Genomic DNA, 19,255 nt, shown 5'->3' on the forward strand with positions numbered 1-19,255 from the left:
GATGCTTTTGTCCTGGCTTATCAGACTTAAGATCTGCCAATCTGGGTGACACCTAACACATTTGCAAGATTTTATCATCTCTGTGTAGATTATAAACACATAACATTGAACATGACCGACTGAAAGGGAACATCTACGTTACGTATGTAACCCTGAGACGTTATGTCCCCTTGCCACATCGCTGTTCCACTGATTGGCTGGGTCACTTGGCTCGGCTCCTCAGCGAAGACTTGAATGCGAGTTGCTTGCGCTGCTCCTTATATAATCACACAGCGGGGCGGAGCTCGTGATGCAAATCCCCGGACCAAGGTACACTGTGTACTATTGGCTGGTTTTGTTACCACTCAAAGGTGATTGGGCTCTCGGGTGAGTCCCTATTCGTCAGTCTCTTTCTGATGTAACGCCTCCATTCCCTCCTTCAGGGAACAAGGGTTACATGCGTAACCTAGACATTTCCTTGGTTTTCCACAATGTGGACTTTATTTTCCTAAATCATTGTACTGTAGCAATATTTCAAGATAATGTGTAAAAATGTAAAATAGGAATTGGATATCCAAATGGAGTTATAGTTTATATGTCTTTCCTGTTAAGTTATTGTCAGCATTCACAGTTCATGATAGCACTTTATTTTAATTTATAAATTTATTAAAATTCAAGGAATTTATTTTATGCCTATTCTGTGGTTTGTAATGGATATTGAACTGTTTTTATTGTGGAAAACAGGAAAGAAACAGCATTGTTGTGCAACACTGACTAATACAGAAGAACATTTATCACATCCTTTCATTAATCACTTCATTGTACTGTATTGTGTTGAAAGTAAGGAAGCATCTTTATTCTCAATGCTTTTTGTTTGCTGAGCTATATAGACTGTCACAAGACCTTTATGAGAAAATTAAGAGAGTATACATCCATCCATCTGTGTAGAAACTTCCAGTATCTAAATAATATATCTAGTTATAGATATAATTTAGGAATACACATGACATTCCTGGATAATTTTCGGTATTGTGGTCAGATAACCTGGTTTTAGTTATGTCACATTACTTCTGCCATTCATTAAGTGTACTTTATTTTGGTGGTTTGGGGGCCTTACCTTACCGTAAAAGTGGAGGGATTGGAAAGACAGCTGCTGTTGTGGATGGTTTATTCCAGTTGTCATGTCTCCATCTCTTATTTTATATACGTAAAAATGTATTTATTGCTTTTTATCCCACAGATGTTGTGGTATTGTGTTTGTCAGCTAACTTGCATCTTGTTCATACATCGTTCAGAAAATGGAATATGCAAACATTTCATGCATAGAACAACCTCTCCCCAGATTTTAAGAGAATATAGAGACTGAAAATGTTAAATATGTCAGAAGTGAAAATAATGTAATGTCTTAAAAAATAAATTCAAGAAATTCATGTTTAACATTCTTGGCTACTTGTTGAGGTTATTGTCACCAAACACAATATACACACTTAAATCCTTTGTTATTATTATTATTGCAGGGATAAAATTAGCAGTATTAAATATTATTTGTTCTTTTTTCAAAAACATTTTATATCTCATTTATAATGTTTAGATATTTGCACTTTAAAATAACAAAATGCAAAGGAAGAACATCAGTTTAATGCAGTGTGAGTATAAGGTGCAGAAGTATGGAAGCATATGGGTAGCAATATTCAATTTGGAATGTAATATGCAAAAGGACAATGCAATGTGTAAAATGGCAATGCATTTCTGTATTTGCATTTACATTTTCCAATACATTTGTGCAATGATTGGTGCAAAATGAAAATGAAAATTAAATTACATGATTTTCATTTGCCATTTCATACACTAGTTTTAATATGTAAAATGAATACTAATTTTAACGCTTTATAAGTTGCAAAATTAAAATGAAAATGTATTACAGAAATGATTAGATATGTGTAACATGTTCAAGCAAAAACTGTGGCAAAATTATCATTCAAATGCTATTTTTCTTAATTGCATTAACACTCACAGTCAAGACACTTACGATTGCATTTTCATTCAGTGTCCTACAATGAATGTAGCAAAATTCAATGTGCACATTGAAAATGCATTCCGAGCCGATCACGTCTCCGCCCCCTCGTGCCATGTCAATCACTGTGTGAACAAGGCGGGGCTTGCAGAAGGTCAAGAGACTCAATACTCAAGAAGAGGATTCAAGTGAGAGAACATGGAAAAGACAGTTGTTCAGTGTACTTTTTGATCATTTCGGTTTATGGCATCAATATTTCATTTGCACTTGTGGGCGGAGCTGAAAGGCTGCTTTCATCTGATTGGTCGAATCACTCCACCTTCAGATCGGTCTTTTCATTCTTTCAGACAGAATAAGAGTCAGTGCGAGTGCGGCACTATAATGTCTGGAACCACCGCTCACTGGTAATTAGCATAATATTTGAAACAGATGTAGCTGGGCACATAATTCGTGCTGCTGCGACCTGCAAATTATTTCTAGGTTGTAGTATTGTATGAATATTGTTCCACTGATAAATACAGTGCAAATAGTTATGTCTCTTTGGATAAAAGTGAAGTCGGCTCGGAATGCATTTTCAATGTGCACATTGAATTTTGCTACATTCATTGCGGGACACTGAATGAAAATGCAATCGTAAGTGTCTTGACTGCGAGTGTTAATGCAATTAAGAAAAATAGCATTTGAATGATTATTTGCCACAGTTTTTGCTTGAACATGTTACACATATCTAATAATTTCTGTAATACATTTTCATTTTCATTTTGCAACTTAGAAAGCATTAAAGTTAGTATTCATTTTACATATTAAAACTAGTGTATGAAATGGCAAATGAAAATTATGTAATTTAATTTTCATTTTAATTTTGCACCAAATGTTGCACAAATGTATTGGAAAATTTAAATGTAAATACAGAAATGCATTGCCATTTTACATATTGCATTGTCCTTTTGCATATTACATTCCAAATTGAATATTGCTACCCATATGCTTCCATACAGAAGAAGTTATTTTCATGATCTAGTTAAGCTATTTATTTGTTTGTTTTGTGTGTGACCTTCATCAGGCACGTATACTATCAAAAACAAAACATGTTTACATAAATTCTCCCAACCAATGAATGTTATCGACACTACATGTACAGTAGATCAATCACCAACTCATACGTCATAAATAACAAGGGCTCAAATGTCCAATAGAAAACACTTTACAACATTACAAAAATAAATTATGTTCCATTAAACTATTTAAATGCAAAAAAATATATATATATTTTTCTTTTCATATTTTCGACAGTTTTGTTGAACTATCTTTTCTATGCTTTAGGTGCTTAAATAGTCTTACATTTAACTTGTGAACATAAGTAAGCCCTTGTGAACATAAGTAAGTAAAGTCAGCATGCTATAATTAACATTTCAAAACTGAACTGTTGCCATCGTACAGAATTTGTACAGTATTCATTTACATTTACATTTATTCATTTAGCTGACACTTTTATCCAAAGCGACTTACAATTGCTATATATGTCAGAGGTCGCACGCCTCTGGAGCAACTAGGTATGAGTATTCATATTGGCAGGAGACCCCACTCAAAGAGATAATGAAATCCTCTGTTTTCAAGGCAACGTTTGGCTACAAGCCGGTGGTGGCGCTGAGCATTTCCGGTTTGAGTAAGAGTCACATCAGAGCAGTAAGTGTGTTTTGCTGCCATGAAGTTATGTACATGCGTTTGGGTTTAAATTACGATCTATTTTAGCAAAAGAAACTATTTTTTAATAGACTTCTAAATTATTTGTACTTTACCAATGCAAATTTAAATGATTTTTTTATGTCCTTCAGGTTTTCATAGAATAATATTTACAGTTTAGTCGATATTCTACAATAAAATGTCTGATTTAGCAAGAGAGAAAGCAGCACATCTGCTGAGGAAGCGTGGAAGCTTGTCTTCTCTGGGCAGTCATGAAATCAGAGCTAAAGAATCCTTTGCCAAAACTAAGGAGTGAGTTACTGTCATTCCATAACACCTACCAACACGTGTAACAAAATAATAATGTTGAAAGGTGTCTATATAAAAGTATAGATGATGAAGGCAAGGCAAGGCAAGGCAAGTTTATTTATATAGCACATTTCACATAGCATGTTTTTTTTATTACTAAGCATATATTATTATATACTGCAATTATATTTACCCATTAGAATTATATATTTTGAATTCTTGTTTTGTTCTGATAAATTTGTTAAATTTAAAGGATTTGTTATAAAGTGAAGGGAACAAAAAATATCCTGTTGGTACATTATAACATTATTAGGCCAGCCATTATTATTTCTAAATGTAATATAATGCAGCTTATTCCTGACTTATATTTTTTCCTCTCACAAACTCACAAACACAAACAAAATTTATTTTTTAGCGTGTTTAAAAAAAAAACATGCAGCAAACGAAAATAGGTGATTAATCCTTTAAAATTTGTTACTCTGGGTTAACAGTAATTATAATTATTTTATACTTCAGAACAGAGTCTGGACCTAATCTAGGCTATCCAGGGTTTTTTTTTTTTCTTTTTCATTGCATCTGAAAATGACTTCGTTCATCACATTCACTTCACGCGCTCTGGTGCAGATCAGCCTCTCGCGATGCTCAGCTGTGGACGATTTAAAAATGTTTGATATAAAGGTTGCTGTCCCATTTTCTACAGGAATTGTTCACTTAAAAAAATCAAATTATATTGTTAGTTCTAATTATATTGTTAACACAAGTTCATTTAGGCTATTTAACATGCACTGTGACATTTTACCATTTTTTACTTATAAACTCCTTGAGAATTTAAAGTTAGTTTAATAGTGTTTAAATTCAAGTAAAAAAATGTTTTAATTGCTTAAATTATTTTTATTAATTAATAATATGTTATCATGTTTATTCTTGTAGAAAATACGTGTTTATTCTTTAAGAAAATAAGGGAAAAAATAAGGGACGATCCGAATATTTGTTTTGCTTTGCCTATTTATATGCGGCTACAATTATTCAAAAAAATAAAATAAAAAATAATTAAATAATGTCATTAAAAAATAATATTGGCCTGAGTAATTTTGACCATTATAGAATTGTGACTTTAAAGGTTAGTGATTTAGGAGCTGAAAATACTGCGAAATTACTAATGGCATGGATTTTAGAGCATAACAACTGAAGGTTTATGAAACATTAGCCAATAAAGCATTTTTTTTAAACAACGGAACTTAAAGTTGTAAACTAAAATATTATTTCAACCATAGAGCATGTGAATAAATAAATTGCATACTTTTCATAACATTTCATTATTCATAAAATGCATAACGTTTCTGGTGTTTGGATTTGTACTTCAATATAATGAGCTCCCAGTTTAAGAATAGCCCTAGACTAGTTTATCTCTCTCTCTCTCTCTCTCTCTCTGTTTAACAGCATTAGCTCAATGAAATACGTCTTCCTTCCATTAGAATGAATGTTTTCCTGCCTTGCTTAATGTTGGGCTCATGATCAAAAAGTTGTATTCGCCTCAATCTGATTTAGTAAAGTCAAACCGCAAACAGTGAAGTTGCATCACTGAGCATGAGTCCCGCGCACTGTGATGCGGGAACAGAGGATTCCGCTTGGTCTTAAAGCCTTCCTCAAACACCCACGATCACAAATAACAATGATTTTCGAAAAATAATGATTAATTATTAATTGATGATTTGTTATTATCATTATGGTCTTGTGAAAATAATAATATGGGCTGTGAGAAAATTATGAATACAAAGAGTAGTGCTGCTGAGTGCAGGCATGTTTAAGCCCAGTAACACATTGTTCTTCACAGCCAAAAAACAGACCGAATTCAGTTCAGCTGGAGGGGGTTGGGTTTTTGGGGGTAGTTAGGCTTGTGGGGGTCGAGATAAAGGTGTGAATTGCTCTTTCATATGGACAGTGTCTTATGAGGCTTTCACTTGCTGAAACGGTTTATATAGGACTGTTGTTTTGGTTATAGACTAAAAAATGGTCTGCCCCCACGTAGGATTTTTCTAGTTCTAGTCTTTCGTTTGTTATATTCAACTAATCAGAAGTTTATATTAAATTTACATAATCAAATCTTAATATATTATGCGCTCAAGCACATGCATTAAATTTGCAACAAAGCATATGCAGAAGTAGCCTAATAATTGTGGAAAATGAGACATTTTAATTACTTATTAATAAGCAAATGTTTTCTTATCGGCTGCAAGATGAAATTCACAGTGCTGGCTCTCTCCGATGAGAGAAATGCAACATTCACAGATTACACAATTCGTTTTTGTTTAAAAAACATTTCAAGCTTTCTGTAGATATATTTTTAATGTATGTGAGACACCACGATATTATGTTAATTAAAAAAAAATTCATTATCAGGAAAAAATTTAAGTGATGAGACAGCGCCTTCCTGACATTAATGCACATTAATAATTTTGAATATGAGCGTAGTGGTTTTCACTCACTCTAAGAGCGCTCCATCATGAGTACAATTCATGCCAACAGCCCATAATATAAATGCATATTCAGCAAGAATTCATGTTAAACATATTTAGCTATAGCTTGATCAGAAGGTTACAATGACTGCAAGAGTCGAGCGGGATGTTAAGAGTTTGTCTGTTTCTTTTACTGATTTGTTTCGGGTTAAAGCATGATTTAAACAGATTCACACACAATCGCTTTCGCAATAATGCATTCAAACAAATGTAATCTTACAGTGCTACTACATTATCAGCATGCTATCTGATTTTGAAATCTTGAAGAAGTTAATCGATCTGTTTAGATAAAATAACTGACAAAGATGTACTTTTATTTTCATCACAAACAAAATTTTCACAGCAGAAAACAGCAATTAAAGATTTAATGCTTACAATGTTATTAGTTTGGCATGTGAAATACGGAAAAAAGTTTACACAAAATAGCTTAAGCCACTTTGAAACTCTCCTGTTATTTTTTTTTAATTATTATTATTATTTTCTATGCTACGTTATGAACATAACATTTCAAACATACTGAAATACTGAAGGCGTAGCGTGTTTCTGGTATCAGTGCGCGTGGAGGGGAAGTTGTTGCTGCTCACAGACTCTGCTGCGAGTGAGAGAGACGTTTCACCCGACGAAATGAAGATGACCGCGGGAACACAAGTACAGCACATCCGCCAAAAATCAACCTGCAGCAATGCTCGTTGATCGATTCACCAAGCTTTACTTTTGTAGGTCGCATGGCAGTAAACAATTCGATAATATGACTATGCAGTCAATACAGATATTTAATAAAAACATTAAAACAAGCAGGTCTATAAAATAAAACAATAAAAAATGCACGGCACGTCTACACCGGACACAAGTGGAGCGATCCAACAAAAGACAACAGAACCCAGTGATGGATACACTGGACACGATCCCCATCAGTGAACTGATGGGCGTTCTGTTTATGACAAAATGTTTTGACACTGTGTTCAGATGATTTTAGTGTGATGTCATCAAGTTTAGACACACTTTTCACTGTGGGGCACGGATGACAACTCTCGTGTCTGGTGTAGACACACAGAAAGTGTCTGCTCTATTTACAAATAAGTTCTATAAGAAAAAAACAAAAAAACTAAACCAGCGGCATAACGAGATGGAAATATAAACTAGAAAATATATTAACAGGTCCTCCGTCCATGACACTGACTCACTGCTGAGCTGCCAGTTTTAATCTTAACAGCTCTTAAAGCTGAGTGGATGCTTAGATGCATGATGGGCTAGTATTAAATAAATAAAAATAAAGGTCTTTCCAGCATTGAGGTAACTGTTTTTTTATCATCTTATAAAGTTATAAATTTGACTTCTAAATGAATGATAAAGAACTATATTAAAACTTTTTTTGTAAAATTTCTTATTACTGATTTAAATCCTAAATCAGTTTTTTTCTCAAATAAAAAAGGCCATATGCTATTGCCCTAATTTAAAAGCAAGTAAAGAAGGCTCCCTTTAAAATCACTTAAGTTGTCAATTACTTAAGCTCTACAGGCTTGACATTTATCCTGCTTGAATTCGTTCTAAGAAATGCACATAACTTCATAAATACCAAACTTTTATCTGTGACTATTAAATATTAAATATATTAAATATTTAAACTATAGTGTTTTTCTTTCATTTTCGTGACTGAAGCAGTCAAATGTAACACATCAGCGAGGCAAAACTGACGTCTATTTGCGAAAATGTGCTTTGATGCGCTTGTTTAATAACTGGTCAAAGCGCCACTCAGCGGTCAAAAGCTGCAAAGGTAACTGCAGCGGTAAAAAGGGTCTTTTGAGTGTCTACTTACTGTTTTTCGGTCCTAGGTCATTGAGTGATTTATAGACGAGTAAAAGTACTTTAAAATCAATCCTAAATGTAACTGGAAGCCAATGTAAGGACCTGAGGACTGGTGCTCAGATTTTCTGGTTCTAGTCAGAATCCTGGCAGCAGTGTTCTGGATGAGCTGCAGCTGTCTAATGGTCTTTGTGGGAAGGCCGGTGAGGAGCCCATTACAATAGTCCACCCTGCTGGTAATAAAGGCATGAACAAGTTTCTCCGAGTCTTGACTGAAAACAAAACATCTAATTCTTGCAATGTTTTTTAGATGATAGTATGCTGATTTAGTTACTGCTTTGACATGACTACTGAAACTAAGGTCTGTCTCCAGAATAACACCAATATTCCTGACTTGATTTTTAGTTGTTTGACTAAGTCAAGGTATGCATTCACCTTGAAGATTTCATCTTTGTTTCCAAATGCAATAACTTCAGTTTTTTCCTTGTTTAACTGAAGAAAGTTATGGCACATGCAACTATTAATTTCACCAATACATTGGCAGACATTAAATATTCTTAATTTTCTTCTTTTTCTGTTCTCTAATCAAAATATTGCAAGCAAAAAAAATCCCTGGAAATATAGCAACATTATATTGTTTTAATTAATTATTAAATTTATAGAATTTTCCTGAGTGATCAATTTCACTTTTTCCGTTCATCATACACAATTATACAATTGCTTTTAAGTACAACATCAGACTATTATTTTGCTGAAAAAACAGTTACATTTGCACAGTCATGAGTTAACAATTTTTACAAGTATAAAAATATAAAAAAAACTATTATAAATAAACAAATATTGTTATACTTCAATACCAAAAATGTAACATTAGCTGCATCTTTTAGCTTCAGTCATCTAAAAAAAAGTAAAGTATTCTACAAAAATTCACCCAGTTGTGTGTCTGATGTGCCTATTGTTCCTGACAGGGGACAGAGATGCTGAGGATCCCAAGTCAAGCAAAAATCCTGCATAGAGAGGCTCTGTGAAAGTGCAGTGAAATGTGTGTAAGTGTGTGAGTGTGTTAGAGACACTGTAGAAGGACAGAATGCCACCCAGCAAGTCTACAAACAGGCCAACTCTAGTAGAGGGAGGTGAAGGGGCAGGTACATCGTGTCTCTTATTATTATGACAGGCAGTAAATCTGTTATCAGAGTTGAATAAAATCCAAGATTTTTCATTGAGTCCAAACCGACATTCTCTTCCTCCTTTCCTGCTGATTCCTTTATACGACACTGCTATAACAGCCTGTCCGCTCCATTCAGCCTCCCAGTAACATCGTCCAGACAGACTCTCTTTGCTCAGAACCTGCTCGAAGTTCTCAAATCTCTCCAGATGATCAGGATACAATTGCTTCTCTTTCACATATGTCACTTTTGTATAGCCATCAGACAGGATGAGCTGAGTGTGTGCTGTGTTTGGATCCAATGTGATATCACATGAATCTGCATATAAGAAGGTTTAAGGGAACATTATATTTACAAATATTTAAAGCAAGTGTGACAAAAGTTGTGTCTGAGTGAGAACCTACATTTCCGTAGGCCAGGTGTGATTCTGATCTGATCTCCATGTTCCAAACTATAAAGACATAAAGCATAAATTAAATTTAAATTTATACTAAAGTGAACTCACCTGAACCAAAGTGAATTTGATTACTATTGTGTAATTATTTGTGATATACTTTTTATAGGCCTCTTTGTGTCTTTTTACTCTTTCCCAGCTTCTGTTCTGTTGTAGTATTTCTATTACCGTATTTTTCCGACTATAAGTCGCACCTGAGTATAAGTCGCATCAGCCCAAAAATACGTCATGACAAGGAAAAAACATATATAAGTCGCACCAGACTATAAGTCGCATTTATTTAGACCCAAGAACCAAGAGAAAACTTTACCATCTACAGCCATGAGAGGGGCTATATGCTGCTTAGTGTAGACTACAGGATCACTGAGCAGCATCTCTGGCAGCATAGAGCGCCCTTTCGCGGCTGTAGACGGTAATATTTTCTGTTAGTTCATTTCTCTTGGTTCATGTCAAATTAATTTTGATAAATAAGTCGCACCTGACTATAAGTCGCAGCACCAGACAAACTATGAAAAAAAGTGTGACTTATAGCCCGGAAAATACGGTAAATTTATGTTTGTATATTAATGCTTTGGGACAGATTTCCTAACAGCTTGCACCAATACAATACCTCTAATGGTGTTAAAAACTCCTGTCAGGATTTCCTAAAGACACGAAGTGAAAAAATTGCAATGAAAAGGTATTGACCTTATGAGGCTTATAAGGCTGATCTTATTGTATTTGTAGAATCTATCCTTTCAGACACAAAAGTATTTAAATTAATTAAGCAACATAATTTACTAAGGTTTGTGCTAGTCTATTTGCTATCTTGGTGCTATTATTTAATGCCCCCCAAAAAACATAATCCCATTTTGCACTTGATGTGTCTGTGATAGTTTCTCATTTGTGCTGCTCTTGGTAGATTGCATCGGTCATAATGGGAAATTATCTGGCTGCATCTGTGTTTCTTATTTCACACATTGTCTGTAAATCACCCAAATAACTATTTTCTGTACTTTAATGGGATTGTGAAAATTTGCCCTGTTTACTAAACCTGGTCTTTTGAGTCTTAAAATTGGAACAAACATTTTATGCTGTTAATTTTGTAGCAACAACAGGTACTTGAGTTTCTCCAACTTGATGTTTGGATTCTGCATTAGATCTGATAGCAACTTCACTCCTGAATCTCCTGGATGATTATAGCTCAGATCCAGCTCTCTTAGGTATGAGGGATTTGAACTCAGAGCCAACGTCAGGTATGAGCAGCCTTCCTCTGTCACCATACAGCCAGACAATCTAGAGGAAGGAATCACATCCATTCAGATTAATGTGAAACACCCAGAAAAATAGTTGAGACATTATTCAAAATATATTGTGTGTTCCACAGAAGAAAGTAAGTTTTTAAACTATATAAGGGTGAGTAAATGATATTAATAAAATAAAGAATATAAATTTTTGAGTGAACTGTCCCTTTAACTAGACACCTGAGTGTTTCTAGTGGACAGTTAGGATTCTTCAGTCCATCACAGAGTAGCTTCACTCCTGAATCCTGCAGGTCATTGTTACTCAAGTCCAGCTCTCTCAGGGAGTCAGCTGATTGTAGAGCTGAAGCTATAGTTTCACAGCTCTGATCAATGAGATCACAACCAGAAAACCTAAAACAAAAGGAAGCATAACAAATTCACAATTGGTCATAATCAGTTTCCTTTTTAAAGGTCCCATGACATAAAAATTTCACTTTATGAGGTTTTTTAACATTAATATGAGTTTCCCTAGAGTGTTTATGGACCCAGTGGCTAGAAATTTAGATAGGTGTAAACCAAGTGTCCTGATCTGCCTTTGAGAAAATGAGAGCTCAAAAGGGGCCGATCTGGAATCTATTCAAGTTCACACAGACTTTCTTTCTAAATCGTTTAATACTGTTTATGCATCAGTGAATCAATCCAGTGACTAAACGATCAACTTGGATGTTGTTTCTCTTAGTAGCATGAAACAAATCTGTTATTTAAATTGTGATTACACTACAGAGAGCAATCAAAGAACGCTCGCTTTATTTTGTTCAGAGCTGTCAATCACACATTACGAGTATATCTGCACACTTGCCCAAACTGCCTCTATAATGAATGAGATCTAAAAAATAATGCTATAATCAACACTCCTATGATACGTTAATCTTAACAGCTGTAATAGTATAAAAAAAAATATTTGAGAGGGGTTACACATGTAATGTGAATTTCGAATGCCAAGATGTCAGCCAATCACAACAGTTGACATTTACACAGTCTCACAGCAGTCTCACAGCAGACACGGCCCTTCATACAGAGCATTCAAGCCAGAGGACTAAAATCAGGAAATAAAAATGCCCGCCTTTTTTATTTAAATTTTTTAATGTAAAAATCATACTAACAATATAAGTGCACCTCAGGAAACATTAAAAAAGCATTTAAAAAAGGATCCGTGTCATGGAACCTTTAAAATAAATTAAGTTTAATTTAATATGTCAACATGTTTAACATTATTTCTGCTGAAGTCTTCTGCATGTCACCAGAAGACACTCTCACCTCACCCTTGCTGACTTTTTTATTTTATAGCCCAAAGACATTTAACCCCACATCACTGTTTGCATAAATAACATTTACTTGTGGCCAGAGGAGGGACAGGTTGAGTATGCAATGAATGTGTTACAGCAAATCAGGCAGCTCACCCACCCTTTCAGTTGTCTCAAATAAAGCCCATGCACACTATTTGTCCCTATACCACTTTATCTTTGTTCCTAGTTCAACTATATGGAGAACAAGGAGTACCATTTAAAATGATCAATTCATAAAAAAGAAATGAATAAATTAATCCAACTGATAAATAGACATATTTGTCCAATGTAATTTTTTTATGTATTTGTCAATTTAAAAAAAATGACAGTTATTTACAGTACACTTCTAAAATAATAAACAGATAACTGAATACTTAATTTTATAAAAAATAAAATTAATTGTGTAATATTACAACTTAAGACTTACAGAGCTTTTCTGCAGTTCCTCACAGCTGGTATAAGTCTCTTTCTGCCTTCCTCTGATGTGTTGTATTTCTTAAGATCCAGCTCATCCATCACCTTGTCTGACATCTGAAGCATGTAGGCTATTGCTGAGCAGTGTCCAGGATAGAGTTTCTTCTCTGAGTGTTTCGCTGAGGTCAGAAACTCCTGGATCTCTCTGTAAAGAGTCTGATCTTTGACTTCCAGCAGACAGAGGAACAGGCAGATGGATCTATCTGCTGACAAATGAGGATCCTTTTTGATTTTCTGTTTAATGTACCTTGTGATTTCTTTTATGCTCTCAGAGCTGCTCTCAGTGTGAGCCAAAAGACCATATAAAAGTCCTTGATTGGACTCCAATGAGATGCCCAAAAGGAATCGAAGGAAAAGATCAAATTGCCCATTCTGACTTTCTAAAGCTTTGTCTACTACCCCTTTAAACAAGCGATGCAGTGCGGTAAAACAACTCAGCACCTCCATAGTCATATTCACATAGTAGTAAAAAACATTAAATGCAGCAAGAAACTCTTGAAAACTTAGATGTATAAAGCAGTAGACTTTTCTCGCATTAACAACAGCTTCCTCCCTGAAGATTTCAGTGCAAATCCCAGAATACACTGAGGCATCAGTGACATTTATGCTGCACTCTTTCAGATCCTCCTCATAGAACAGGATATTGCCCTTCATCAGCTGCTTGTAAGCCAGTTCAGCAAGTTTCAAGATGACCTGTTTGTTGGACTGCAGGATTTTTGGATCTGACCCATTATACTTTTGGTTCTTAACATTTGTCTGAATGATCAAGAAGTGTATGTACATTTCTGTCAGAGTTTGAGGGATTTCTGCACTGTCATCTTGTTTCAAGAGGTTTTGAAGCACAGTGGCTGAGATCCAGCAGAAGACAGGTATGTGACACATAATGTGGAGGCTTCTTGTTCTTCTAATGTGTGAAATGATTCTACTGGCTTGATGCTCATCACTGATTCTCTTCCTGAAATATTGTTCCTTCTGAGAGTCATTGAATCCCTGAATTTCAGTCACACGGTTGATGTATTTTGAGGGGATCTGACTGGCTGCTGCTGGTCTAGAGGTGATCCAGATGAGAGCAGTGGGAATTAGCTCTCCTTTCATGAGGTTTGACATCAGCACACCCACCGATGAAAACTCATGCACATCAGAAACTGTGTCAGTGTCTAAAAAGAGCGAAATTCTGCTTTCATCCAAACCATCAAAGATGAACACCACTTTACTCTCAGCATAAGACTTTGAGTCCAGATTTTGAAGCTCAGGGTAGAAGGTCAGAAGAAGACTGTGAAGACTATACTGCTGCTCTTTTACCAAGTTAATCTCTCGAAATGGAAGCACAAACATGAAATCTACATCCTGATTGGCTTTTCCTTCAGCCCAATCCAGAATGAACTTCTGCACAGAGACTGTTTTTCCGATTCCAGCAATGCCTTTAGTGAGAACAGTCTTTATTTTTGCTTGTTTAAGTGAAGGGTCAAATATGTGATTGCAGTAGATTGGGGTGTCTTGTGAGTTTTGTGTTCTGGGTGTTTCCTCCATGTGTAAAACCTCATGTTCTTCATTCACCCCTTCACATTCTCCCTCTATAATGTACAGATGTGTATAAATCGTGTTCAGTAGAGTTTCATTCTCTTGTATTTTGAGTCCCTCAAATAAGTGCTCATACTTTTTCTTCATGCCAGTTTTGTGAATCTCTTTAACTCTTTGTAGAACATCATCCACTGGTTGGTGACATAAGTCTTTATTTACCTCAACTCTGTGTGAATGTAGAAAAAATCTAAGTGTCTTATATGACCTGTCTGATCACAGAAAGAATGCTGATGCAAAGCTCATAGGGACTAAATCTTTCAGAATTTGCACACAAATATCACATTTGGACTGATTCTATTCTTTTCCATACAATAAAAAAATGGGGACATGTGCTATGGACTACATTCACATCTACTTAATACAGCTTGTGTCTCTGAAAATGTCTGGATTATAACTGGAAACTATTGAGGTATACTATTTGAAAACAGGTGCATCCCAAATCTCAGTGCAAGTAGTCCATTAAGCTCAAAATTGGATTTTCATCACACTGAGCAAAAAGGTATCGAAAGAATTGCAATACAGCGAATACAGACTACTATCATGGTATTTTTACACATTTTTATAATTTTTGTGCTCATGAGTGGCCAACCCATTTACTTTAATTGTATGGAAAAGAGGAGCAGAAACATTCTACAACATTTCCTTTTGAGTCATATGAAAGGAAGGAGGAAGTCCTTCTGGATTGACATGAGAAGGGTAAATTAACAATGACAGATTATTTTTTGTTGTTGTTGAACCACTTTTAAATGACTCACTTGTCATATATTTTGCATCCATTTTGTATTACATAATTCTCATTTACCTGAAATCAGAGGTCACTCTTTTATTACTGTATAGCTGAATGAAACTGCTACTCTTCATGGACACACAGCTGGGCTCTGGGGATGAGGTTGTGTGGACCTCATGTCTGATTAAATGAAAATTATTATAATGAATGTTAAATGTTAAAGACGATGAAATTGAAGTATTTATTTTCTAAATTATTAGATTTCAGTGTCTTGTCTTACCTGGGGTTAGAGGTCATTGCAGGTGGGTAATCCATGGATTTATTACTCACTGACATACAAATGGAGTTTGGAGATTTTTTCGGGATCTTGTGATGGATAGCACCATCCTCATCTCTCCCCTCATACGCACTCATTTTGAGGCAATATCTCACTTCTCAAAGAGGCTAAGATATGTAGTAAGAAAAAAAGATGGTGTAATTGCATTGAAACCATTTATTTGACAATTTCCTTAAAAAAAATTTGTTTTCAGAACATTTTTTGAAAAACGAAACTGGCTAAATATTGCTAAACATGGCTATTCAGATAAAAAAAAGTGCAATGAAATGTATCACAGTCAAAATTATTAACAAATTATTACATTAGACAAAAAAGTCGATTTGATTATGTCATTCCTACACTTTAGATTTTAGCTATATATTAGACACTTTTTTTATACTATTACATTGTCTGACTAATTATCCCGTATATATATTTATTATATATATTATATTTATTTATATCTGAAGCACTCCGGAAAACGATAAGAACTTCCTTTTATTGATCTTACTTACTTTCAAGCTGCCATGTTTGGTTTTTATCAGCTTCAGTCGTGTGTCCCCCAAGATTTGCAAAGCATGTTTAGAGAATTATTCAGACAATTATTACATTCAGATGAATAAATAAATAAAAGTTGGTTTGATTAATTCATTCGCAATGCTTCATGGGGGTAGTAGTTCACTGCTTATCCCCTTACATTTCCTGAAGGAATGCTGCTTTCTGTGCAGGGATCATGCAGGAATCATGCAGGACAGAACTAATTTCCTTAAGGATAGAGACATTACTACATGAGTCCTATATATATTATATACATATTACATATTGCATATAACAATTTGTTAAATTATTTGTCAATGTTTAATAAAAGTGCATATTGCAAAAATTAATAACCAACTGCTGTACAATAAATCATGCCAAGAAGTAAATTCACAGTGCACTTTAAACATTCACAAACAATACACTAAATAGACTGTCTAATAAACAAGCACAGCCATTAACAGACTAATAAAATTGACTAACACAACACAAGAAGTGTAGCCTCAGCCCAATCGAAAGGTTGTGAGTTCGAGTCCCGGGCCGGCAGGAATTGTGGGTGGGGGGAGTGCATGTACAGTTCTCTCTCCACCCTCAATACCACGACTTAGGTGCCCTTGAGCAAGGCATCGAACCCCCAACTGCTCCCCGGGCGCCGCAGCATAAATGGCTGCCCACTGCTCCGGCTGTGTGTTCACAGTGTGTGTGTGTGTTCACTGCTCTGTGTGTGTGCATTTCGGATGGGTTAAATGCAGAGCACAAATTCTGAGTATGGGTCACCATACTTGGCTGAATGTCACTTCACTTTTCACTTTCTCAAAATCATAATATAACCAAAGTGTATTTGCTAAAAAAAAGTTATAAAAAACTTATAAATAAACATTCTGAATATATTACAGATATATACAAATTGCTGCACCATAGTATACATTAGAACTTGTATGTATAAATTACAATGTTTTATTGTATACTATGGTACAGTAATTTGTATATATTACCATTCACACAGCTATTCAGTCAGCCTCCCATTTATTTGGTTTAATAAAATTATGTACTCTGTGCACATTTTTTTTAAGTAAACACAAGATGTTTTTAATTCAGTGCATTTCATTAATTTGACCTAACTCGAAATACAGCTCTCCTCTTCTATCCCAGGGATAATAGTCCCTGTTTGTCTGTCTTTAATCATGATACATTTGGTAGTGCTATCTGGATCAATAAAGCTGTAGCCTGTGTCAAGCCCCTCATCAACAAATGATCTCACAAGTACCACTGCCCCATATTCTTTAAGAACTGCATGGTTAATTCTTCTTGATAGTGTTGTGCTTGCCTTTAAGTGAAATCTAGAATGAATGCTGGTGAACATTAATGCCATTCTCTCTAAGAAGATGTGCCTCTCTGGGTGTTGGTGGTCTTGTAATTGGTGGACCAAGGAAGATTACATTAGTTTTAGTCACACAGTTTTTGGCAGCTTTGTGCCCACGTAACATCCTGTCTACGAAGTCCTTGCCCGATTTGCTCTTGATTGTGGGTACTGTGTTTTTCATCTAGAATTTACCATTATGAAGGTATTTTTGATTCTAATTAAATTGAAATATCTGAACTCTGACTTCTACAGAACCATATAATCATTACAACAACTTCAGCGATAATGGTATGTCTGTTTTAAAAGATAATAATTAATTAATTTAAACTTTCTTTACGAATAAGGTGGATCGGATTGTAGCTTTTAACACTCTGTTACTTGTAGAGGCCGAAAGTTGCACAAAACTTTAATGCAGCGACCATGCATTATTAATGTTATAATCGTTTTAATCCTGCAACTTGAGTCTGCTGATATTGATCTCTGCTCAAAGATCATGCCTATGTTAAACTGGATTAATTGTGTACAATTTACCTATACATTTGACACTTTTGTTTCATAAAGTGTTTAACATAACATGCCATAGGTTATATGTTTTCTGAAGAACTTACCGAGAAGATCTGCCGCTCGTTGATCTTACCTTATCATCTTCGTAGCTGCCATGTTGTTTGTTTTTTTCCTTTTTTTCTTCTTCTTCTTCAGTCGTGTTTGACAAGCGGAAGAAGTGCTCTCACCGCCAGGAAGCATAGAGGCGTGACTTCACTTCAAAAGGTTAAACCACTGACTGACAGTAATAGGCTTATTGTTTCTTTAAGGATTGGGTAATATGAAATTATTGTGAATCTCAAGATACAGTTTCAGAAATTTAAAAATATATTTATTGCTGTTTCCCAACAAATAAGGACTCAAATAAACCATGTTTACGTTTTTGTTCAAAATGCTTTTATTCTTAATTTTACACTTGGTAGGCTATCTCCTGATATTGGATATATTACATAAAATACAATATTGGGTAGACAAATTTGTACATGTTTCTAGATTTAAACCTTTTTATAAACATTTTTAAAAACATTAGTTCAGGTTTGTAACCATTTAACTTCATAAACATTTAACCACTTAACTATGTTTTGGGGCACATATAGGCCAAGTATATATCTAGTACATGCATTTCCTCAAACAATTCCCAATGTATATTTCAGAGAGCAAAAGGTAGGCTAAGGGTTCGGACCAACAAAGTGTGTGTTTTTTTTTAAGGTGAACTGTTCCTTTAAAAGTGCCTCTAAAACAGACAACATTCCTTTCTATTGAGTATTAGTCCTCTTTAAATGTTGCCTCATTTTAATTTATTAATTAATTAATTTTTGCATTTGAATAATTTCTTGGAAAACAAGATCTGAACATTTTTCAAATGTTCATTTTAAAACCATTTCTAAGTAAGAGTTTCTAAGTAATTCAAGTCCTCTGAATGCATTTAGCACAAACATGATGATGTTGGGAGTGTTTCTCAGCACATGCTAACAAGATCACTTTTTCTGCATCCCACTTTACAGCACGTGGAGGGCAGCGCTTCATAGGCCTCTCTTCTTACTCGATCCATTCCTGCAGAGGTCAAAATCAAAGACATGTACTGTACATGATTTCTGTTTCCTCCACCGTTCATACTGTACAAGGGATAAGTTGGGGGTGTCAATAGAGTCTCTACAGCAGGTGGCGCCCAAGAGCTTACATTGTATCAGCACAGTTCTGCTACCCCTACTATTTCTGCAA

General features: G+C 34.9%; 1 protein-coding gene across 3 annotated transcripts; it reads right to left on the reverse strand.

Moving 5' to 3' along the window:
• Positions 1-8,990: 8,990 nt before the first annotated feature.
• Positions 8,991-18,171, reverse strand: LOC132096800 (NACHT, LRR and PYD domains-containing protein 3-like). 3 transcript variants are annotated; one of them, XM_059502406.1, is made up of 8 exons: positions 18,100-18,171; positions 15,556-15,709; positions 15,351-15,455; positions 12,921-14,714; positions 11,388-11,558; positions 11,026-11,199; positions 9,875-9,921; positions 8,991-9,788 (listed from the first exon to the last, which is right to left on the reverse strand). In XM_059502406.1, exons 2-8 carry the CDS (start codon positions 15,687-15,689, stop codon positions 9,232-9,234), a joined length of 2,982 nt encoding a protein of 993 aa, XP_059358389.1. In that variant the 5' UTR covers positions 15,690-15,709; positions 18,100-18,171; the 3' UTR covers positions 8,991-9,231. The 3 variants fall into 3 exon arrangements, with proteins under 3 accessions (XP_059358389.1, XP_059358390.1, XP_059358391.1); XM_059502407.1 differs by having other exon boundaries at positions 15,556-15,719; positions 18,100-18,166; XM_059502408.1 differs by having other exon boundaries at positions 15,556-15,706; positions 18,100-18,151.
• Positions 18,172-19,255: the final 1,084 nt, after the last annotated feature.

This window comes from Carassius carassius, chromosome 20, assembly GCF_963082965.1.
Source record: "Carassius carassius chromosome 20, fCarCar2.1, whole genome shotgun sequence".
NCBI lineage: Eukaryota > Metazoa > Chordata > Actinopteri > Cypriniformes > Cyprinidae > Carassius > Carassius carassius.